The sequence below is a fragment of the Hypoxylon fragiforme genome (assembly GCF_022984875.1).
Source record: "Hypoxylon fragiforme strain CBS 206.31 chromosome Unknown GGS25scaffold_3, whole genome shotgun sequence".
NCBI classification, from domain to species: Eukaryota; Fungi; Ascomycota; class Sordariomycetes; order Xylariales; family Hypoxylaceae; genus Hypoxylon; species Hypoxylon fragiforme.
The window spans coordinates 3670176-3692541 of NW_026054758.1; the positions used below are offsets into that span (position 1 = coordinate 3670176).

Below are 22366 nucleotides of genomic sequence, written 5' to 3' on the forward strand. Positions count from 1 at the left end.
CCGAAGAGTCTCTGCAGCATATTGGAACAATCATACCTATCGATCACGTTCGAGTTATTATACGCCTGATTTCAGTCAAGATGCATGCATTCTCCGTGCTCATGGGCTTGCTAAGTCTAGGCCTTGCCCAACAAAGTATGTTCATCCCTCTCAAGCTACCCAGACACGAAGCTAACACTCGGGAACCAGAGCCAAATGTCCAGCTCATCGACCCCATCAACCGGTTCAAAGACATGAACTTGTCACTGCCGCCTCCTAGTGACGTTGTCCTCCAGAGCAGCTTCGAAGTTCGTCCGGACTGTGGAGAAACAAGCTACAAAGGAAACGGGAGACTTCAAGGTCTCAAAACACTGATCACGGGCGGCGATTCTGGCATTGGCAGGGCTGTAGTCATTGCCTTCCTCCGAGAAGGGGCGCAAGTGGCTATCAACTACCTCCCCGAGGAGGAATCCGATGCGGAGGACCTTGCCAAAACCTTAGAGCCTGAGGGACTTACGTTTGAGCGTATCCCTGGAAACTTGCTAAACGAGACCTTCTGTGCCAACCTTGTTAAGGAAGCATCGGACCGTCTTGGGGGGATTGATATTGCGATACTAAACGCGGCGTACGTACCCCCCGAATCCTCTAGGCTATTATCTACCTTGGAGGTTTGTATTTAGGTACCTAGACATTAACCATCACCAGCCATCCGGGTAACCTCACCTCCACGATCGAGCACCAAGAAACCTCGCACCTCGAGCGCATCTTCCGGACCAACGTCTTCGCCAACTTCTTCCTCGTCCGCGCGCTCACCCCAATCCTGCCCCGCGGCGGCACCATCCTCTTCACCACCTCCGACATCGTCAACAACCCGGCCCCCACCGCCGTCGACTACGGCGCCAGCAAGGCCTCCATCAGCCACATGATCCGCGCTCTCGCGCACCAGCTCGCGCCGCGCGGCATACGGGTCAACGGCGTCGCGCCGAGCATTACCTATACCCCAGCCCTGCCCGGCGGCGGCTATACGACGGAGTTTATAAACGACTTTGCGGCGAATAGTGTCTGGGGCCGCATCGAGCAGCCGGCGGAGTTGGCGCCGTTCTTTGTCGCGCTGGCGGACCCGCAGGGGAGCTTTGCGAGTGCGACGATTTTGTCGACGACTGGTGGTGAGCCGGGGCCGCATTAAGGGGTTTGCTGGTAGTCTGGGGATGCGGTAGCCTGTGAAATTATGAGATGGGTTACTGGATTACTGGGTGTAATGAGTTTCGTGTATATTTGGAGCGTGTGAAGTCACGAGGATGTACAGGTAGCTGTAGCAAACGGAATAGAAATTAAGAAGCCTCCGGAGTTGCTATAATTGGAACCATCAACCGCGGACATTACGTGACGGCCTAGGTGATCACTAATCCTTTGTATGACCGTTACTCTCCATCCTGCGAATAAAAAGACACCGACAACTCGACCCGACCGGACGGGATCTCAGCCAAGTTGAAGTTGAATTTGATATTCCACTGTGGCACGAAGTGTGACTGTCTCCCTACCCAAGTAACTTCTTCCATTGTAGCACGGGGATTCCAAGGACTCGAATGACACGGAAGACGACTTATTTCAAACGCGGAAAGGGGCATCTTCCGATTATCAGGATAGGACACGGACAGCTGCACCTGGGTTCCGGGGGGTCGGCTCAAGATGGCCGAGATAGGAAGTCAAGTTTCGCGCGCACACAACAAGGCACCGTCGAATATACATAACGCAACTCCCGATGCCAAGTTTTGGTCCTACAGTACGTGCCGTGGCCCCAGCCCCAATCCCATATTATATGCCATGTCGGACTCGATGCAAGATGGGAGTTCCACGATTAACACCCATGGAGAAACCTTTTGGGCAACCCAAGCCTACGGGATCGAAACCAACGCCCCTTCCAATCAAGTAGGCTCCCCCCCTTTTTTTTCCAAGATAAATAGCTTGTTATCGGATCATGCGTTCTGCTGTTACGTGTCCCCATAGGGATGCTGGAAAAAAGCAGATGGCCGTCTCGCGGCTGCGTGCAGCAACTGATCGGCCGGACGGGAAGCAGAGAAGGAAAAGTCCACCAGACCCAGTCAATGGGGAACGGACGGAATGATATCTCGGACGAATCTTGATCCAGCCCTGTTTTATTTTCCAGTGTTCTTTTCTAGAAACGACCCTTCCCGAGCCAGCCTACCTTCGGACCGGCAGGGGGGGAAGACAAGCGAGACAAAAAAAGCAAGCAAACCGTGTCGACTCCCCCCCCCCCCCCCCTATTAATATGCAACGGTGGCGCAATGGCATCACGAAGCAAAGAGGCGGTCTTGGGAGGATCTGATAGAACGCCCCTGGGTCCAGGGACACCGTCTGATTTGCCAGACCGCCCGCTGATCATGCTGCGAATGCTGGACTCTGGAGTGCGGGCGTGACCTGACCTGGCGTAGCACAGGGCTTTCAGGCGGCATGGATACTCGGTACGTGTGTGCAAACATGACGTTTGGGATATGGGAAAGGTGTGCTGGTTTGCCCAAGGCTGTCTTGCCTTTACTCCCGCACGCGAGAGGTACCCCAGGCTGCAAGCGAAAGAAAAAAAGAAAAAAGTCCGTTGGGCGAAAGCCTGGCTTGCTGTCTCGATTAATACTGGACTCCTAATGGCTGCGTCTTCGCGATGCAATGGGATGGCGATTACGAACGATATTTCCTGCATGAGGATGTCGTTATCCCAATTAATCTGATTAAGCCTGATGTCCAAGCACGTCGACGCTGACCGCTTCTTTCGGGTAGGGTACTCTGGGTAATCTACCTTGCACAGGACGGTGGGAAATAGATTGTCATGGACGTCAGAGTGAAACTGCTACCGCTGGCACACGAGAGCTCATCGTCGATTTAAGTATGGTACTTAAATATGGCAGTGATGTCTCCAGGAAGTGATGTTTGTTGACACAGATCTTACCACATTTGACTCTAGAAACTACACAAGAATACCCAGCTATTCCCCCTATTTCCAAGTTTAAATCTTTACAACATGTCTTCTCAGTCAAATAGCAACACATCGAGCTCCCCAGTAGAGGATCGAGCGATATTCGGGTTTGGGCCTGACCACCGCCTGCCCTATTCATGTTCCTACTGCCTCGGAACCCCGAGGATGTAAGTTGTGCCAGTCGTTGATAGTCTTTCAGGCGACAAGCTGACTAACACGTCTACTAGGGTCAAACAATGCCGTCCTTGCAACGGCACGGGGCTGATGTGGGATCGTGGCTCAGACGACGTGTATCAACGAAAGGACGAGATACAGTATACCCCGGGCGGTTCGTCTCCTGGAAGTTCTTCGCTATCATCATAGACTAGAGAGGCTAGAACTGTCTACCTATTTCAACGCTCTATGCTGGTTATATCTCTTCTCTTAACATGGGGCAAGCAACAACTGTTACCGTCACCGGAACTTCGTATATGTCGACCTTGATGGTCTTACATGAATAGTCATTGATACTCGGATTTACGGGTTATTCTTCTAGGGGTATTGGTTTCATACAGTACGTTTCTGGGTTGCGGAGTTCATTGGAATTCGGGGAATATATCCAGGGGCACACTTCATATTATCTCGATACTAGGCATTATTTCATATTACAATGATTATTTTGTTTTCACTGCTCATACCTATTCCCAACGAGCCTAGTTGCATGCGGAGAAGCTGGAGAAACTGGGGAAATGTGCTGCAGTCCTCCACTTCCTCCACTACGGGAGCTTCCACCACGACGTTTAACCGTGATAGCGGGTCATTTATTCCCGGTTCTACTCCCCAAGGCTCCCCAATCGTCAATTAAGCTGCCCTTGCCACACTAGCAACCCTAGCAGCGAGTGCTACTTTGGCCAGGTCTTAGATGGGGAATCGAGAGGGGAACCTGAATAACTGGAGGTAATGCGGAATCATGGTCGCTGTAAGAGACGATACATGGATACCGAGGGTAGGTAGGTAGATAGGTATATAAATGTACCTACCTCGGTAGCCATATAATTGCTATCGGACTTACAGCAACGAATTCTCAAGATGTCAGCATCAACATTCTCCGTGGTCATCCTCCTCGGAACATTCGCTCGCGTGGTCACAAGTTCCGCGGACGCATGTGCATCCTTCGGAAGCCGCCTCTCCATCCCCAAAACCGCATTAATCGCCCACGAGTACCACCCCAATGGCACGAGCATCCCACTCCCCGGGACCGCACCGTCATGCGGCGGGCCCGACCTCCACGCCACCGCCACCGCCTCTATCTGCCGACTCGTCCTCGCGACCAAGACCTCTCCCTCAAGCAAGCTGCAGATAGAAGCGTGGCTCCCCGACGAGCAGAACTGGAACGCGAACCTGCTGTTCACGGGCAACGGCGGCATCGGCGGCTGCATCGACTACGCGACGATGCAGAACGGCGTCGCCGGCCTCGGGCGCGGTGGGTTCGCCGCCTTCGGGACGAACGCGGGCCACAACGGGTCCGTCGGGCACGAGCTCTTCCTCAACCGGCCCGAGGCCATCAATGACTTCGGGCACCGGGCCGTGCACGTCGAGGCGGAGGTTGGGAAGGAGATCGCGCGGCAGTACTATGACCGGACGGGGAAGGCGGCGCGGAAGAACTACTACGCGGGGTGTAGCACGGGAGGCCGCCAGGGGTTCCAGAACGCGCAGATGCATCCGCAGGACTTCGATGGCATGTTGCTTGGCAGCCCCGGCGTCGATTGGCTGCACGTCGTCGCGTCGAAGGGGATCCTTGCGCGGCGGATCGGGTGGCCTGATCTAAACTCTCCGGCGTATGTGCGCCCGGAGCAGTGGGGGGGTATCGTCGAGGCGCAGGTCAAGCAGTTCGATGCGCTGGACGGCGTGGAGGACGGGATCATCGACGAGCCGACGACGCACCGGTTCGACCCCACGATCTTAGCGTGCGGGACCGGCGTGCTCAACGCTTCGCTCTGTCTCACTCCGCAGCAGGTCGAGTCGGTGCGCAGGGCGTACGAGCCGATTGCGAGTTCGTCGGGCGAGATCGTGTACCCGGCTTTTGAGCTCGGCTCGAGGACGGATGTGTTCTCGGAGAACCAGGAGAATGGGACGGCGAGGATGGGGTACACGATCTTGCAGGACTTTTGGCGCGGGGCGGTCTACAATGATACGGACTGGACGCCGGAGAGTTTCAGTGAGGCGGATATGGATTTTGCGGTGGGGATCAACCCGGGGTTGGTAAACTCGGCGGAGAAAGATTTGTCGAGCTTTTACCAGAGGGGCGGGAAGATTATTTCGTATCATGGGAGGACCGATGAGGTGGGTGGCCCCCTGACTATTTCTTAACTGAGTGATGATAGGGGATCCCGCGCCGATTAACTCGAACATATATTAACATCATTCAGACCGTCACATCTGCTAACTCCGAGCAATTCTTCACCGGGGTCCAGAGCGCCCTAGACCTCACGCTGGAAGATATTCATAGCTTCTACCGACTATTCTTCCTACCCGGGATGCACCATTGTTCAGGGGGGCTAGGCGCGTGGAGTATCGGAAATGCTATGAAATATCCATATGACAAGGCGTTGTTAGATCCTAAATACAACGCGCTTGCTGCGTTGGTGGAGTGGGTTGAGAATGATGTTCCACCGGAGACTTTGATTGGCACGAAGTACAAAGATGATATTGTGGGAGGCAGAATTCTAGCGCAGCGAAGTGAGTCTTTCTTTTTCTATCGTCTGAATATGAACTGTTGTCGTGTCGTGCCATTGCTGACTACTTCAACTAGCACATTGCCCCTATCCCTTGGTAAGCAAATGGGACGGTGGTAATGACACCAAGCTAGCGACTAGCTGGGAGTGTCGAATGCCTTTGTAGACGGTACATAGTTATCAGAATTTGGTAGAAAGACGGAATAAAAAGAAAAAAGAAGAGTTGACGATGATGCCCCCACACCGGATTGAACGATGGACCTCAGCATGTCGCATATGACTAACGATACGAGTGCTGCGCCTGAGTTACAAGTTAGTAAATGTGATCAATGCGAACTAAATGATAATTCTCGGTGACTTACTCTACCACTGAGCTATAGGGGCTGACTAACCCATTGCAGTAGCATTGCCTTCCGCTACATGCTATTATATGTGTAGGTGCTAGCCTGGCCCACTAGGATTTTTAGTTACCAAAACTCTGGATAGGGGGTGAATAGGGGGCTAGAGAAAACGATGAGCGTAATATTTTGATAGTCCAGTTTCAAAAAAGTAAGCGATAAGATTGTTTCCCTTTAGATCTCACTCATCTCCATCACTGTTAAAATCAAAAGACTTCAATGGCACAGAGTGAGTATTACGTTAGGGTTAGGGTTTTGCCCCATAGAGTCTCGACTCTCGATGCTTGCCTACCAGGTCTCTCTCCGGGAAGTAAAGGGAGTGTTGCAGGTATGCTTTCCACAAAAAGAGAGAAAGGTGAAAGGGAAAAGGCTTGCTTTATTCCCAACTACAATGGCGCAGTGCCAATATTTAAGGGAAGCCCAGCCCAGTGGGGCTATGGCACTTAAGGCACCAGCAACAATGAGAACGGCGTCAGACGAGATACGCTTAAGTATCGTACTAATGTCTAGGTTAACCTAATGCTCTACTCGTATGAGACCTTTCGCAGACCGACCGAGTGGTACTGGAAAGTTTGTTTGACGGAGAAGAGATGCCTGGAGCCTACAGCAGCGTAAATTGGGCTTAGATCATTTTAGCGCTCGAAGCCTGAATACCTAGGTACCTAGACAGGTATGCTTAGCGGCTGACTGGAGATCCAGACCAACGCTGCGATTAGCTATTCCAACTGGTTCCTGTGTGTCGTCATGAAAAGGGTGGTGATCGTCAGGTGACTGACCCAAGGGTAGCCATCACTACTAGGTAGTGTCCTGCGTTGGGGAGGACTGATTTGGTGTATTGGGCTTTGAATTTCAATGGTAGAAGAGTATGAAATATACCGCTCTGTATTGTCTTATTGTTTAGTCTTCTAGCTATTCTGTAAAGGGCAGATGTGATCCTGCTACGTGGCGTATCGAAGTGTATTGATATCAACCTCGAAAATGCAGTAGTCAAGACCGCACACTCGGCCGTAGGCAGGTACCCAAACTGCCAAGGTGAGTTCCATTACGAAACGCCAAATCTAGAACCATGGTGAATACCGGGTTTCTCTCATCTTTCAACCTTTTAGGACAACGATAGTTTACCATGAAGTCCGTAATAAAATCTATACCCATCTAAGCTTCGCTAGGCTGACCGTGTTATGCTGGGTAGTACGTAAAGACAACCTCTTCGTATATTTGCGTCTCAGTACCACCATCAACGCAAATAGGTAGGGATATTATTTCCCCGCCCGTGAACCCCATTCTTTTGTAAAAGGGAGCTGCTTCGACAGTGCTCTCCAAATACAGGGGAAAACCGCTTGCCTTAGACTGCTGAATACCCCACTGCATCAACAGTTTACCGGCTCCATGTTGAGCGTAAGCAGGATCAGTACCGATATAAGAGAGATCTAGTCATTACCTCATCAGCATCTCGATGTCGGCTGATGATGAAATAAACACCGTGGGTGGGTTAGGAAATGCCCTAACAAGGATGGGGACATACGATAGCATTGAGCATCTCCGATACAGCGTTTCTCAACCTCGGCAGCTTTGGTGACCCAATCTCCTAGGGTTTTGAGATCAGTACCCTCTGGCCATATCCAAGGCGGTTCGACGTAGTCTTCGCCGGGTTGGACAGGGTGCGACCACTTGGCAAATGCGACAACAGAACTACCAGTACTTTCCGGGTCTGCTGGCATCCATGGATGTAAGAGTTAGCGATTCAATCATGTCATGATATTTTATGCCTCAGGTTAGCTAGCGGTGATTGAAGCACCGGCACCAGAACACCCCTCGACATCCACCTCTCCATTATAACCATGAAGTTATGGGAGCATGACACTTGGACAGCAGATAGTTCTTACCGTCAGAACTTGTCACCACAAGCACAGTCGTCTTTGGGTCATCGATATCAGCGAGAGCCTTGTGTTCGATGGAGGTTTGTAACCCCTGACGGATTGCGGGGGTGGGAAACTGGGCATGGAGCATGGCGTTGGGGCCAAACGCTGCCATATGAATCTCCGCAATCCGAGGTGCGTCTTCACGTGTCGCAACACGCATCGTAAGTTGCTTTGATGTCGCAGCCATCCCTTCTATTTTTGCCTTCTTTTTCCTTGTGAAATATAGAAGTAAAAATTACCCATAGCGTAGTAGTTGGATCTCCCTCATGCGTGTTGGTTGTGAGTGTTGCCTTCCTTGCCTTTCTGCCAACTGATACCGCCTAGACCTAGGCTCAGTTGAATCCTTCAGATCTTATGTGGCATCTGTTAAGGGATCAATGGCGGCGAGAAAGACAACATATGCATGGAAAGCTTTAAGATAGGTAGTACATGCACATCATCTTCAGATTTAGACAGGATGGAAGGATATCTTCTCCATTACTCATACGCCTAGATTCTTGCAATGACTTGTGCGAGTACAAGGATGGAACAATGTGTTTGACACACAGGTAACACAGCAACAAATGAGTCGAGAATTGTGCATGCAAAAAACTGAGGTCTCTTTCATCTGAGAACTATAGAACACATAAAGTGATAAAGTGATAAAGTGATAAGGGGATAGCTTCGAAGCTAGAGCCCAGGAGCTTGTTAAAGTTTAAAGAATAGGGGGTGGGGGTTAGGACGCGGGATCCCCCTTTTTGATCATAAAACGGTTAAAGTCCGGAGATAGTTCGCATTGTCGTCATCGGCCGGCTCTATTCGCCGCTTATCTCCATTCCCGATTTTTCTCACTGAATTTATCAATCCCATCCACGCATCCGACGTAGCAAGACACAATGAACCCTTACTTATCCTCGCGCTTCTTAGAACGCTTGAATGGCTAGAGGGGCAGTACCTCCCTATATTTGCGCTTCGTGCGCTCGTAACCTGTTCAATCGAAACATCCAATGCGCCACCCCAATTCAACGAAGGAAATATGCAGCGAACATTCACGGGGCTTCGGGAAACATCACCTCTGAAAATAAATCTAAGGAAAATAAAGAATCCGAAAATTTAGAAAACTCTTCCAATGGCAACACCAAATCTGAGTTGGGCCCATTGGCCCGTCGTCTTGAAGCAGCGACAGAGGAGACCTTATTCACTGGTGGGAGAGCAGGCCGACGAGCTGTAGAGGATGCGGGTTTCTCGGACGAATTGAAAGAACGTCTGTTAGCAAAAGTGAAGGATGCAGAGTTTAGATCGGAACATGCAGCAGCTTTTGCTGAAGCTAATATGCCCTCCGAAGCTGGCGCAGGTACTCGTCTCACAGCTACTAGTCAACCATGGACAGGCACCGAAAGCACAGAAGACGCCGTTTTACGAATGCTCCATGACGCACATAAACCATTAAAACGAGAATTACGAAGCCGCCCCAAAATACCTGAACTTCAACCAATTGACATGCGAATTGGACAAGAGCGTAAAATGAAGCCAGGGCATAGAGCCGCCAATGCCAGGGATAAGGCTTCGATGTACGCGAGTATGGGCATGAAAGAAGCAGGGGAGGGCCTCAGTGAGAAGGAGAGGGAGGAGATGCGAAAAGAACTCCGCGACCGATTTCGACCCGCCGCTCGAGCTATGCCAAATACATTGTCTGGACTAGCTTCATTGGCAAACGAGAGAATCGAAGACGCCATTGCAAGAGGACAATTCAAAAATATTCCGAGAGGCAAGGGCATTGAGCGGGACACGAGGAGTGATAATCCATTTATTGATACGACTGAATACATCATGAACAAGATGATCAAGCGTCAAGAGATAGTACCGCCTTGGATTGAGAAGCAGCAGGAAGTAGCGAAAGCGGCGCATGTGTTTCGGGCACGGCTACGAGATGACTGGAGGCGCCACGCTGCTCGGATGATTGCGAGCAAAGGTGGTCGCCTTGAGGATCAGTTGCACCGAGCGCGACAATATGCGAAAGCCGAGCAAGTATATAACCCGCGAAAGCGTAACGTAGACCAGATAGTGGTACCTACCAATGTGACGGATGATCCAATTATGGCCAAGATGCGAGAGCAGGCATCCTTGGAAGAAGCGAATTCCGAGACGGCCCCGGACACGGTTGAGAGTGGGGCGACATCTCCAGACGAGCCCTTGCCACCTCCTTTCCGCGATCCAGATTGGCTAGCAACTGAACAATCTTACATGAATCTCTCAATTAGCCACTTGAACACACTCACTCGGTCATACAACCTGATGGCTCCGGAACTCGCGAAGAAGCCATACTTTTCGCTCGAGCGAGAATTAAATAATTGTTACGCCGACGTTGCGCCACAGCTGGCAGACATCATCAAGGACCGAGCTGCCAAGCCGTCTAGCAAGTCACTGTTGGGCGGCAACCACACTACCACCAGCATCTTGGATCGTTTTGGAAATAGTAGTCATACTGCGAAAGTGTATGACTCGAAAGCGCCTCATTATGGGTTTAAAGAGATGTGGCGGGATCTTTGGAGCCGTAACTGATTCTTGACTCCTGATGAATGAACGGGGTTTTTTGTTAATGCATATTGATTCCTGGTGATGAATGAATTCAAACACGAAGAGTTAGTTGCCCATGCATTACATGTAAATTAAAGATAAATGAATCAGGTCTTTAAATAAAATATTAAAAACTGATTGTGCTCTCGTCTTTATATCGAAAGAAATACAACCTGATTGTCTTGAGTCTTGACCCCTTTCCTCCCGGACTAAAGGGAGCTCAATAGGTCTCGGGCCGAGCCGTCAGCAGGTACTCCCGGATCATAGCCGAATTTGGATTATCCAGGAACGGACCACCGGCGCAGCGGCGTTATAAGTACCCTGCTAATGTCGTCATATCAGTATCAGTCAGTACCTATCCATAATTTTGATATGTTTGTCTGATTTTGAACTTTAACGTGGATTAACATAACACCTGAGAATATTACAATTAGAACATCAAAAAAACAAACACATTGGATGTTTAAAGAAAAACAATAAGACGATTTGTTTACATAGTTCATTCTATTGCAACACAGCCCGAAATCGCCTGTTTTGGTGGCTAAAATAGTTAAATAGTGGCACCACTTAGGCATTTAGGTCACTTAATGTAGCCTAGACTTTTTGGATTCATAGGATTTATGGAATTACTGGGCCTTCAGTTTCCGCAATAATCGGGGGGCATTCGGCGTTCTCCATTACTCCAGAAAGCTTGAAAACTTGTGAGTCGCGACTTATCTCTCCTCTAATTTCTTTCTCCCCATCTTCTTAATTTCAAGTTTCTCTTTCCTTTCTATTTCCTTTATAATTTCCTTTAGGATTTGCGCGGGTGTCAATAAAAGTTGCTTGCAGTGCTACATACCTACCTACCCTTCCCCCCTCGACCGAATCGACAGCTAGATCGATCGATTAACCCCTGTGTTAGATATCGATATCTCATCTGCCCCTCCAAAAAAAAACCCCCCAAAAAACTACACCAAATTTAGAGCTGTTAGCTGTTAGAGCTATTGAGCTCGGATCGTGACATCATGGCGTCGCCAATTGCATCCGCAGCTCTCAAAGCTCGCGTTTTTCGACCGTCTATGCTGAAGAAGCTATGTCGACCTGAGGACATGCTACACCATTTCCCCAATGGCGCCTACATTGGCTGGTCCGGGTTCACGGGTGTGGGCTATCCCAAGTAAGTACCGGCTAAATTCCCATTGTATAGCTTGTGGGCTGGAGATCTAATACTCAATTCGTAGGAAAATGCCCACTTTCTTGGCAGATCACGTAGAAAAGAACAATCTACAGGGCCAGCTACGTTACACATTATTCGTCGGAGCTTCATCGGGAGCTGAAACGGAGAACCGATGGGCTGAACTAAATATGATTGAGAGACGAAGTCCTCATCAAGTCGGCAAAGCTATCGCGAAGGGTATCAATGAGGGGAGAATTCAATTCTTCGATAAGCATCTTTCCATGTTCCCTGTAGACTTGGTATATGTAAGTTGAAGCTGCCAGAACGTTCCACAATACCACTCAGGTGTTTGATGAAGCATACTAACTTTTACTATCAGGGCTTTTACACCAAAGATCGGCCCAACAACAAATTGGATGTTGTAGTGGTGGAAGCAACAGAGATCAAGGAGGACGGTAGTATCGTTCCCGGCGCATCTGTTGGCGCAACACCCGAACTGGTCCAATTAGCAGACAAGGTATGTAAAGCTGGTGAGGGTAATATCTAAAGTTTTATCACTAACAAGAGTTCGCTATGCCAGATCATTATTGAAGTCAATACGGCTATTCCTAGCTTCAATGGACTTCACGACATCACAATGACCGATCTACCACCGAACCGAAAACCGTACTTAATTATGGACGTCGAAGATCGCATCGGCTCTACATCTATCCCAATTGACCCCGAGAAGGTCGTGGGTGTGATCGAATCCGACTACCCTGACCAAACGACGGATAACACACCTGCTGATGAATCTTCGCGCGCGATCGCTAACCACTTGATCGAGTTCTTCGAGCACGAAGTCAGCCACGGCCGCATGCCCAAGAACCTGTTACCCCTACAGTCAGGTATCGGCAATATCGCGAACGCCGTGATCGGTGGTCTTAGCGAGTCCAACTTCTGGAACCTTAAGGTGTGGACCGAAGTGATCCAGGACACCTTCCTGGACCTCTTCGACTCCGGCCGCCTCGACTTCGCAACTGCAACCTCGGTCCGCTTCTCCCCCGACGGGTTCAAGCGCTTCTACGATAACTGGGAGTCGTATCATAACAAGTTACTACTCCGATCGCAGCAAGTGTCTAACTCGCCCGAGATCATCCGCCGACTAGGCGTCATCGGAATGAACACGCCTGTCGAGGTGGACATGTACGCGCACGCAAACAGCACCAACGTGATGGGCAGCCGTATGCTCAACGGCCTCGGCGGGTCCGCCGACTTCCTGCGCTCTTCCAAGTACAGCATCATGCACACTCCCTCGACGCGCCCCTCCAAGACCGACCCCATCGGCGTCAGCTGCATCGTCCCCATGTGCACGCACGTCGACCAAACCGAGCACGACCTCGACGTTGTCGTCACCGAGACCGGTCTCGCTGACGTCCGCGGCCTCAGCCCCCGCGAGCGCGCGCGCGTCATTATCGATAAGTGCGCCCACGAGGAGTACCGACCTATTCTCAAGGGCTACTTCGAGAAGGCGGAGTACGAGTGCTTGAAGAAGGGCTGGGGCCACGAGCCGCATTTGCTGTTCAACAGTTTCGATATGCATAAGGCGCTTCTGGAACAGGGGAGTATGCGGAAGATTGGGAAGTGGTAGATGCCTGTCTGCTTAGACAATTAGATTCGTGTTAGAGTAGAGATAGGGGAGAAAGGGGAATAATGAGTGGGGCGGTTGCACGACTTTTGTATACCAGGATTTCGGCGCTGGCAAAGATGGACAACTGTTAACTGGGCATGGAATCTGGTGGCTAGGTCATCTCATATCTACTTGATGTCGTACATACTATGTAGATGCCATGTAGACTTTGGATTATATGTAGCATGTAGCAATGTAGCAAACACGTATTGTACATATTTCCTTGGATTTCTTTTAAGTATCGTTTGGTCATTGTATAGTAAGTCTGCATGTATCAACCTACTAATATTTTAGGTTAGGAGCTTGAAGGAGGCTATAAGGGGTAAACACTTCTTAGACTTTTACGGAGGTGCCTTTCTGAATATTCTTCCATGTTACACCCCTGTCAGAGCCGTTGTCGGTTGTCAGGCAAATCTGCCAATTGGTTATCAAGCTCCCCGCCACCTGGCGGTAGCTGTGTCGGTCCAAGGTACAGAGGCTATACAGTATGAAAGAATAAGACAGATGGCAAAGAATGGAGGATAGGTGGCAGTTATATTTAACAGCCGACAAAGATCCGGCAGGGGATTTGGCGGGGGTGTATAATAACTAACTATGTCTGAAAGGCACCTCCGACGGTCCTCCGTAGTTAGGCAGCTGGGAAAGTGATCTTCCTAAGGGTATGTATAGAATAATTGCAAAGCCCCTCCATAAGTCTGAACGAAAATAGCTATCTAAGTCTTTAAGGAAAAGGGCAGGGATAATATGTAGGTCTTTGGGGTCCAAGGATGCTGTAGATAGTAGGCTGAAGAGTGTGATGGGGCTGGGGATGAGGTACGCCGAATAGATAGTGCGACGCACTGTAGACATGTAACGATACGAATTTCTATAGATTTGAACCTTCTCCAAGCTACACCACTTCTCTCAAACCTAGTATCTTCCTATAAGAAGTACCTATACACCACAGTGCGCCTCTTATGTATTTCAGTAAATCTATACATAATTGAACCGACGGCCGCAAATGTGACAAACCACCACCACACGCATTGCCCAGCAGGGGTTCTATCAAGAATTGATAGTTTCATGCGAGGCGTCATTCTAGGACTGTCCTTTTGCTATACCTGGACCGCCCGGCCTGGGTACATGTTTCCACCCTACGCTTCTCCCCCCCTAGGATTATTTCATTTTTGGCGCGGTCTTCTACATCCATGGATCTCAGACACACGCAGGTAAAAGTGTATCGTCAAGCATCTCGAGAGATATCCGCAACGGCAGCTGAGAATAGCACACAGCAACAAGACCAACCGTCAACCATGGGCCCAAACACCAAGCTCCCCGCCTCCGACTCCCCCCAGCTGTGCCTGCACCAGCCCACCCCCGAAGAATGCATCCAGATCTGGTCCAAAACCGCCGCCGCCTGGAAGGACTCCCTGACCGTGCCCCTCTACATCCTCGAGGCCCAGTACCTGACCACCGTCCCGCTCGCCCGCAACCGCGGCATGACGACCTGGGTCCTCGCCGACGCCTCGCTCCCAGCCAACCACCGCCCCCTCCTCTGCTCCAGCGAGAGCTTCCGCAAGCGCGCGCTCGCCAGCGACGCGCACGGCAATGTCAAGGAGTGCGTCGTGCACGGCATCGCGAGCGTCTTCTGCCCCGCGGAGTTCCGCGGCCGCGGGTACGGGTCGCGGCACATGCGGGAGCTGGCGGCGGCGCTGAGGAGGGGGTGGCAGGGGGAGGGGCGCGGCGCGAGCGTCGGGTGCGTGCTGTACTCGGACATCGGGAAGCGGTACTATGCGCGGCTGGGCTGGCGCCCGCACCCGCGGAACGCGCACTTTGCGTTCCCGCCGGCGCAGGGCGGGGTCGCGGAGGAGACGCCGGCGCGCGCGCGGGCACAGGTCGTCGCGGAGCGGGACCTCGGGGCCCTCTGCTCGCGAGACGAGGCGATGGTGCACGCGGCGATGGCGACGCCGTGCAGCGCGACGGCGCGCAGGCGCGTGGTGGTTCTTCCGGACCTCGAACACATGCTCTGGCACATCCGGAAAGCTGACTTCGCGACGGCGTACATCTTCGGCAAGATCCCGGCCGCGAAGGGGGCTGCGGCGGGAAGCGCCCCCGGGAAACAGGTCTGGGCGATCTGGACGCATAGGTACTACGGACACCCGGATCATGTGGACGAGGCGGTGGAGGGGGTGGGGGAGGCGGGGGGCAACGTGCTGTATATACTGAGGCTCGTGGTCGAGGGCGATGGGACGGCTAACAGGCCGCGCGAGGAGGGGCGGTTACCGCCGCTGCCGATGACGGAGAAAGAGACGGAGGAGTATACGGAGAGAAAGGAGGCGCTGGAAGCGGTGCTGCGGGCCGCGCAGAGTGAGGCGGCGGAGTGGAGGCTTGATAGTGTGAAGTTGTGGGAGCCGTCGCCGCTGGTTGAGAGGATGATTGAGGAGAGTGGGATTGAGGGGGTGGAGTGGGTGGAGAGGGAGGAGGAGAGTATTGCTAGTGCGCTGTGGTTTGAGGAGGGGGGGGAGGGGGAAGATGGTGGTGGTGGTGGGGATGGGGATGATGGGGAGGGTGTGGTTTGGGTGAATAATGAGCATTATGCGTGGTGCTAGGGCTACAATACGCCGGCTGTTTCTTTGAATGCCATTTTGAAGGCAATACCTTCATGGCTAGTTCAAGTATTAGGTAGGTATGTAGGTAAGTACAAATGCCATGTACAAAGTAAACAGGATCTGTGTCGTGAGAATAAAACAGTGGTATCTCATAATGCAGATTTAACGCTGTGGAAGATTATATACGCCATTACGCGAGCTAACCCAACACCCCAAATAATATAAACTGCATTCCACCTCCCCCCCCTCTTTCTTCTTCCCCCCTTTTCCCCAACCCCCCAACACTCCAACAACAACATCTACCAAATCTCAACCCCCCTAATCCCCCCAATCAACCTGTATATAATCAAACTCCCTAATAACCTCCTTCACACTTCCATCCCACGTCCCCGCCTCCATCGCCACCATGCTCGCCCTTTTCCCGTCAAGCGTCTTCGCCGCCTTCCGGAAGCTGGGGTGCTGACACACTAGGCGGAGAAGCGCTGGGTCGCCGATCTTGGCGGCGTAGTGGACTGGGGCCCAGCCGTCTTTGCCCACGAGGTGCTGGGACTGAGGATGGAGATAGAGATGGGGGTGGGGGTGTTGGAGTAGGGCCATGGCACATGGGATATGGGAGTTCGAGAGCGCGGTGAGGAGGGGCGTGTTGCCGTTGTGGTCTCGCGCCTCAAGGATCGCCTCTACGCTACTAGGACTGGAACTGGAGCCACAGTCGGAGTTTGAGTGGGAGTTCGATAAGGATGATGACGATAGATACTCCAACATAACCTGCAACGCGGCAGTCTCCCCGTCGTTGCAAGCGCGATGGGCCGCGTTCTGCCCCGCGTCGTCCGTGATGTCGAGGCTTGCCCCGTGCTGGAGCAGGAGCTCGACGCAGTGCGCGTCGTCGAGGAATTCAAAGAGGGGTGGGCGGCCGTTGGAGTCTTGCGTGTTGACGTGTGTTGGTGTTGTGTTTGGCGTATTATTATTATTATTACTGTTGTTACTGCTGCTACCGTGACTGCACAACACGGCTACAATAGCAGGCCTCTGACTACTCTGCGCCGACAATCCCGCAAAATGCAACGCCACCTGTCCGTTCTCCTCCTGCACATCGGGGTCAGCGCCGGCATCGAGCAGCAACTTGACGCACGACGCGGAGAGGCATGAGGCGACGTGCACGGCGGTCTCGCCCCAGACGTTGACCTGGTTGATGTCCATCCCTCCCTGGTCCGAGCCACCACCACCACCACCACCACCAATGCCGCGACACCGCTTCCAGATCTCCAGTGCAGCAACAAGCCCCCTATCATCCTTCGACTCGACCGCCGCATGGATAATATTCGCGCCCAAATTCGACAACAGCAGCGGGTCCGCGCCGTAGTTTATCAGCGTGTGCATTGCCTCCACGCGGCCCGACGACGCGGCCCAGTGCAGCGGTGTCCAGTGGTACTTTTTGTCCTTCTGGTCGATGAGGTGGTGGATTACTTTGGTTCCTCGGGGAAGCGAGAAGGCGGAGGCGCGGAAGTACTCGAGGATGGAGGAGAAGAGGGGGGAGCGGTGCCGGTATTGCTGCTTCCATTGCGCCCAGTTTGTAGTCGCGGGGGCGTTGTTCGCGTCGTCCGTTAGTTGGAGGAGGCTGTGGTGGTTAGCATAGAAACCGCATAGGTAGGTAGGTAGGTACTATGCATTGCACTTGTGGTAAGGTATGTACATACTTTTCAATGGATGGCCGCTCGCGGTCTTCGGGGCTGTATAGGTCTAGTACTGCCACGTGTATGGGGGTAAACTCGAAATCCGCGAGGACGTCATCTTGATCGCCGAAAAGCGCCACAAGCTTTTTCTCGTTCTCGGTGGCGTCTTTGCCTATAGACTTGAGCACAGCAAAATCGGCCGGTACTCTAGGGGATGAACATCAGTACTCGCGTAAGCAGAGTGGGCATGGAGGGGTTCCGAATTAAAACATACCTGGCTCCGATGTCGCCGGTATGGGTTGCGACTCCAATTTCTAGCAAATATTTCACTATTTCGGTCTGCCTGTTGTATGCAGCAGCCTAACGAAGGCAGTATCAGCACTCCCATCCGACGCTGTCCATTGATAAAAGGGGGACGACTAACATGTAGCAGCGACCACCCATCAGGCGCCGTGTCCCATATTGTAGCTTCCCCGGACTCGATACACCCCTTCAGCTTCTCCAGGTTACCGTGCTTCACATATCGCACCGCGTCCGATCCTTCGGGAACCATCCGGAATGTCCGGAGATCGTAGCGTACCTCTACGCTCTTGGCCGACATGACGTTCGACAAGACCTTGCGGAAGGAGCGTGAGTACTCTTCTGCCGTATCCTCTATGGTGCCATTACCCCTGCAGGCCGGGTCGGTGCATTTCGGCTTCTGGTTCTTCGAGCCGCCGCGAGATCCCATGAAACGGTGTCGGGGTTTCGCAGCCGGCTCCTCGTGGCACTGGCAGTGGCAGCTGTAGCGGCACGACCGGCGCGTGACGAACATGTCTTGGAGGAACAGCTGCCGCTTGTTTTGGTGCGTGAGGTTCGTCCTGGCAAGAGCTTGGGTTTCCGGCTCGGCGATGCCCAGCGCCGAGTCGCTGGAGCCCCAGGACGTCGAGCTTTCGATGCTAGTTGCCGCGCTGGCCAAGGATATCCGTTCCATTAGAGACGTGGCGTCTGAGGCATTGGAGCTGGTGGCGTTGGAGCTGTTGCTGTTTTTCCTCGGGCGGAACCCGATGCTGGGGACTTGTAAGTTAGACGAGCTTCTTGTTAAGTCGTCACTGCCAGCCGGCTCTGTAATGGTGGTCTCTGTTCCTTCGATGAGCTGCGAGAGCATAAAATTTGGGATCTGACTCGTTATGGCCATGAAGCTCTCGCTGATGATAGTTAGCTTGGGCACCAGAAATTGAGTGCCGTATATCTAGATGGCGGTAGCATCTTACGCATGAGTGATGGACAAGAATGTGTGCAACATAGCGTTCTTCTCTTTTAACTTGTCGTGAATTTTCCTCACGGAGGACTTGTGCTGAACCCATTTTGCCCGGCGTATGGTTGCCAAGCTCGAGCTTCCTATCTGGCTGATATAAGTCTCGAGCTCTTGTAAGAGCTTATTAGAATGGCTTAGTATATCTTCGATGACGGGACCGGAGACACGGTGCAGGGTGTGTTTGCTCCGCAAGATTCGATCAAAGCTGATCAACGCCTCGGTAAAGACGGAGAGGTCCTGGGCTAGCGTCGCGAGTTCCTTCTCGCCATCTTTGAAGCTCCTGATCACGCCGGCGACCTTCTTGGCGGAGTTGATGAGCTGAACGATGGAGGCGGCTAGGCCGATGATGGTTATCGGGTCCATCAAGATCTCTCAGGCCCGCCTTTTTCGAAATGACGAGGCTCGGCAATCGTAGTCAACTAGTGAGGGGTGCCTTTTACCTGTGACCCCTATTATTACATGGTTGATCGGTACCGATCATGTTGGTTACTCTATAGACTATGCGATGAAGTCACTAGCTCTTAGCAACAGAGATGGAAGTGGAAGAAAATGGCGATGCATGGGTAGATTTGTTTGACGACGGGCACCCTTACATGGGCCCAGGTTTACTTCTTCTGCCTGAGGTGCACTTTACAGGGCTTCGTGGGTGCCAGGTGAACATTGAAACTCGATTAAGTATCAGCCACATGCCTCTGTACTTCGTACATGTACATGGTGATGCTCAGCTTAATGGGTTCAAGGCTCATGCATTAGTGCTTATTTAGTTTATGATGCTATCCAATCGTTTGAATATAATAGAAGCTGTTATCTGTAGGATGTTGTTTTTGCTAAAAATACCCAGCATCAGATAAACCAACACACATACGGGATCTTTATAGGTAGCCAATAAGACCTCGGGTACTTTTGAACTAGACGCTTTTGCGTTTGTACTTTGTGTACTGTGTACTACCATACTAGGCATACATATTACATATGTATTGTAGTAGTTATAGTACAATACAATGCCATTGAACATGTCAACGAAGGACCGAGGTCTGTCAACCAATAAGATCACAGGATGGTGCTTCAGGCATGTCTTGATTGATGGCGATGGTCAGGGGTAGCGGGACTATCCGAAGTGCACAATTAGATAACTAAGCTTCTACCACGTGATCTAAATCGTTCTATGATATTGGCCTTGCTACAGATGGCTGTTTGATGATACCTATCTACTATCTCATATCTAATACTGGATCATGTGAACTAGAAGTTCTTAGACAAGGCAAGCCTCCTTAATTGCAATTGTGTCAATCTTTGTGTATCATCATTGTAGATGCTACCTTAGCTATGGTAGGTACCTAGTAGCTACTTGTATCCCATATAAGTACCTACCTACACCAAACTTCACCAGCCTTATCCATCACCATCCTCCTGATCACGCCCACTTCCCCAAAAAGCTCATCAGCACCATTCCCCCCACCAACCCCAAGCCTCCAAGCGCCGTAACCGTCTTCCCCGCATGCACCAGCTCCCCACCCGCAAACATCCAGTCGCCCGCCCACATCTCCACAATGCCAACCCACATCAGGATGCCCGCGGACAGCGCGTCCAGCGTGCCGAGCGCGATCAGCGTGCTCGGGTCGTTGCCGTTGAACTGCCGCAGCACGCCCGTCCCGATCGCCATGCCGACGGGCGTCACGAGCGCGAAGGCGGACGCCATGAGGAGTTTTTTCGGCATCGAGAGTAGTCTTGCCTTTCCCGTTGTGGACGTAGACTCGCTGTGGTGGTCGTCCGTCCGGTTTTCCTCGGCCGCGACTAGCTCTTCTTGGCTGCGTGGGGCCTTGTTCTGGTCCTCGGAGGTGGAGGATGGGGTGTGCGTGCCGTTGCGGTTTCCGTTGGTGGCGGTGTTTGGGGAAGAGGGGGAAGAGTCGTGGAAAGCGCGGGTGCCGACGGAGGCGATCCGGGTGCCCAGGGCGAGACCCTCGAACATTTGGTGGAAGAGGATTACCACGAAGAGGGTCACGAAGAAACTGTCGCCGGCGACGACGAGGGTTATGCCGATTACTGGGGGGGGTGTTAGCTGGATGGGTACCGAGAGAGCCCAGCTAGGTAGGGTTAAGGGCGAATAGGAGGGACTTACGCAGCGAATGGAATATGATACCCGCCTCGAGGACCGCGACGCCGACTACCTCGTCATTGTACTGCGACCTCGACCAGAATTTCTCCGCGATGCGGTGGCTGGAGGTTTCAATGATGAACGCGAGGAATAGACCAGCCATCGTAACCGCGGCGGTTGTTCCCTCGTACTCGAGTTCGCCGAGGCATTCGTTGGTGAACATTAGTTGGGCATGCGTGAAGAGCTAAGAACGCGCCCAGGATAGGTTAGTAACTATGACTAAATTTCGTTCTGTGTCTGAGATAAATAGGGGTTGTGGGGGAGGCTTACGTGGACGAACGCCGTCGCGATAATAACCCCTGTGCCGAATTGCTTCAGAACGATGAACACCGGTTGGAATTTGGTGGACAGGACAGGCTTGAGGAATATCGGTCCCGCAACACCTAATCGTTGAGTATCAGCGCGTCATTCTGCTCGTAAAGTAACCATTTGAAACTCACCGATGAAGCTTGTCGCTAGGATGACGAAGATGAGACCGATTCTCAGCGGGATGTTGTATTCTCGGTCTCTTCGCGAGCATTCTGAAGCGCCACTTTCTCCTTCGGCGCTAACGCAGTGTCTTTGAGATGTTAGATTTGGAAGCACCAAATGAGGATAGGAGAGGATATGTATGTGGCTTACTCAACACCTGCATGGAAGTGGCAGTTTTGACCACTTGCGCTGCTGCTTTCAGTGCTGGAGCTTTCTGCTGCGTCAGAGGTACTGCTGCTCTCCTCTGACCCCCCAACGTTGGGATCGATCACTTGAACTTCAGATCCATCTGGGCGATAGCAGTATCTAGGACGTTTATTAGTTCTATTTCATATACATAGAAGTTTCTTGACTTACATGTCACTCCCGTGGCCATGGCAGCCAGTGTATGCAGATGGAGCCTCCGTGGTAGCTCGTAAATAAAGGGGGGCAGGTTCAGTAATCGTTGGAATAGGTTCCTTTGAGAGGATAACCGAAGCCGTAGTGCCTTGAAAGATGTTGCCACAAATTAAGGGGAGGGCAACAACGGCCAAAATGCCATTTAGGAGGCCCATTTTGTCGAAAGTGAGTGATGAAAAAAAGAAGAAAAGAATGAATGGCCGAGTTGAATTTCACCTGTTCGTGAAATTTCACCTTTTCGTGAAGTTTATATCATATAAACTCACAGACTAAAATATTACTGTCTGTGTTCCCAAGTCGTTATTAGCAGAGCCTCATAATATATTAAAAGACCCAGACAAGTACCTCGAAATGGTTCCAACAAGCGCCTGTGTGTAGGTATGTGTGTATTTCCCAGGTAAAT

The 22366-nt window shown here is 51.8% G+C and overlaps 9 protein-coding genes and 1 non-coding gene across 10 annotated transcripts; 6 read left to right on the forward strand and 4 right to left on the reverse strand.

The window, feature by feature from the left end:
* Nucleotides 1–80: 80 nt before the first annotated feature.
* GGS25DRAFT_519959 (oxidoreductase) lies at nt 81–1165 on the forward strand (the record flags this gene model as incomplete). Its single annotated transcript, XM_049263806.1, has 3 exons — nt 81–135; nt 190–604; nt 685–1165. The coding sequence occupies 3 exons, from the start codon at nt 81–83 to the stop codon at nt 1163–1165; spliced, it is 951 nt and encodes a 316-aa protein (XP_049119418.1).
* Nucleotides 1166–3013: 1848 nt separating this feature from the next.
* GGS25DRAFT_519960 (uncharacterized protein) lies at nt 3014–3331 on the forward strand (the record flags this gene model as incomplete). Its single annotated transcript, XM_049263807.1, has 2 exons — nt 3014–3135; nt 3196–3331. The coding sequence occupies 2 exons, from the start codon at nt 3014–3016 to the stop codon at nt 3329–3331; spliced, it is 258 nt and encodes an 85-aa protein (XP_049119419.1).
* Nucleotides 3332–3526: 195 nt separating this feature from the next.
* Nucleotides 3527–5988, forward strand: GGS25DRAFT_483553 (tannase and feruloyl esterase). Its single transcript, XM_049260379.1, has 3 exons — nt 3527–5290; nt 5377–5686; nt 5760–5988. Exons 1-3 carry the CDS (start codon nt 4037–4039, stop codon nt 5846–5848), a joined length of 1653 nt encoding a protein of 550 aa, XP_049119420.1. The 5' UTR covers nt 3527–4036; the 3' UTR covers nt 5849–5988.
* GGS25DRAFT_t23 lies at nt 5916–6066 on the reverse strand. Its single transcript has 2 exons — nt 6031–6066; nt 5916–5951 (listed from the first exon to the last, which is right to left on the reverse strand). It is a non-coding gene; the product is annotated as a tRNA-Leu (tRNA).
* An 880-nt stretch (nt 6067–6946) lies between these two features.
* Nucleotides 6947–8684, reverse strand: GGS25DRAFT_483556 (putative GNAT family acetyltransferase). Its single transcript, XM_049260380.1, has 3 exons — nt 7964–8684; nt 7603–7788; nt 6947–7507 (listed from the first exon to the last, which is right to left on the reverse strand). The coding sequence occupies exons 1-3, from the start codon at nt 8184–8186 to the stop codon at nt 7257–7259; spliced, it is 660 nt and encodes a 219-aa protein (XP_049119421.1). The 5' UTR covers nt 8187–8684; the 3' UTR covers nt 6947–7256.
* A 72-nt stretch (nt 8685–8756) lies between these two features.
* GGS25DRAFT_483559 (uncharacterized protein) lies at nt 8757–10693 on the forward strand. The gene has a single exon (XM_049260381.1). The coding sequence runs from the start codon at nt 8915–8917 to the stop codon at nt 10538–10540; it is 1626 nt and encodes a 541-aa protein (XP_049119422.1). The 5' UTR covers nt 8757–8914; the 3' UTR covers nt 10541–10693.
* Nucleotides 10694–11562: 869 nt separating this feature from the next.
* On the forward strand, nt 11563–13344 carry GGS25DRAFT_519964 (uncharacterized protein; the record flags this gene model as incomplete). Its single annotated transcript, XM_049263808.1, has 4 exons — nt 11563–11714; nt 11779–12019; nt 12094–12231; nt 12295–13344. The coding sequence occupies 4 exons, from the start codon at nt 11563–11565 to the stop codon at nt 13342–13344; spliced, it is 1581 nt and encodes a 526-aa protein (XP_049119423.1).
* Nucleotides 13345–14280: 936 nt separating this feature from the next.
* GGS25DRAFT_530384 (uncharacterized protein) lies at nt 14281–15971 on the forward strand (the record flags this gene model as incomplete). Its single annotated transcript, XM_049265373.1, has 1 exon — nt 14281–15971. Exon 1 carries the CDS (start codon nt 14571–14573, stop codon nt 15969–15971), a length of 1401 nt encoding a protein of 466 aa, XP_049119424.1. The 5' UTR covers nt 14281–14570.
* On the reverse strand, nt 15897–19562 carry GGS25DRAFT_483573 (ankyrin repeat-containing domain protein). Its single transcript, XM_049260382.1, has 5 exons — nt 18895–19562; nt 18066–18828; nt 17916–18001; nt 17666–17848; nt 15897–17586 (listed from the first exon to the last, which is right to left on the reverse strand). The coding sequence occupies exons 1-5, from the start codon at nt 19299–19301 to the stop codon at nt 16290–16292; spliced, it is 2736 nt and encodes a 911-aa protein (XP_049119425.1). The 5' UTR covers nt 19302–19562; the 3' UTR covers nt 15897–16289.
* Nucleotides 19563–20352: 790 nt separating this feature from the next.
* GGS25DRAFT_519967 (uncharacterized protein) lies at nt 20353–22118 on the reverse strand (the record flags this gene model as incomplete). The annotated part of the gene is made up of 6 exons (XM_049263809.1): nt 20353–20981; nt 21058–21277; nt 21364–21476; nt 21534–21652; nt 21715–21870; nt 21922–22118. The coding sequence occupies 6 exons, from the start codon at nt 22116–22118 to the stop codon at nt 20353–20355; spliced, it is 1434 nt and encodes a 477-aa protein (XP_049119426.1).
* Nucleotides 22119–22366: the final 248 nt, after the last annotated feature.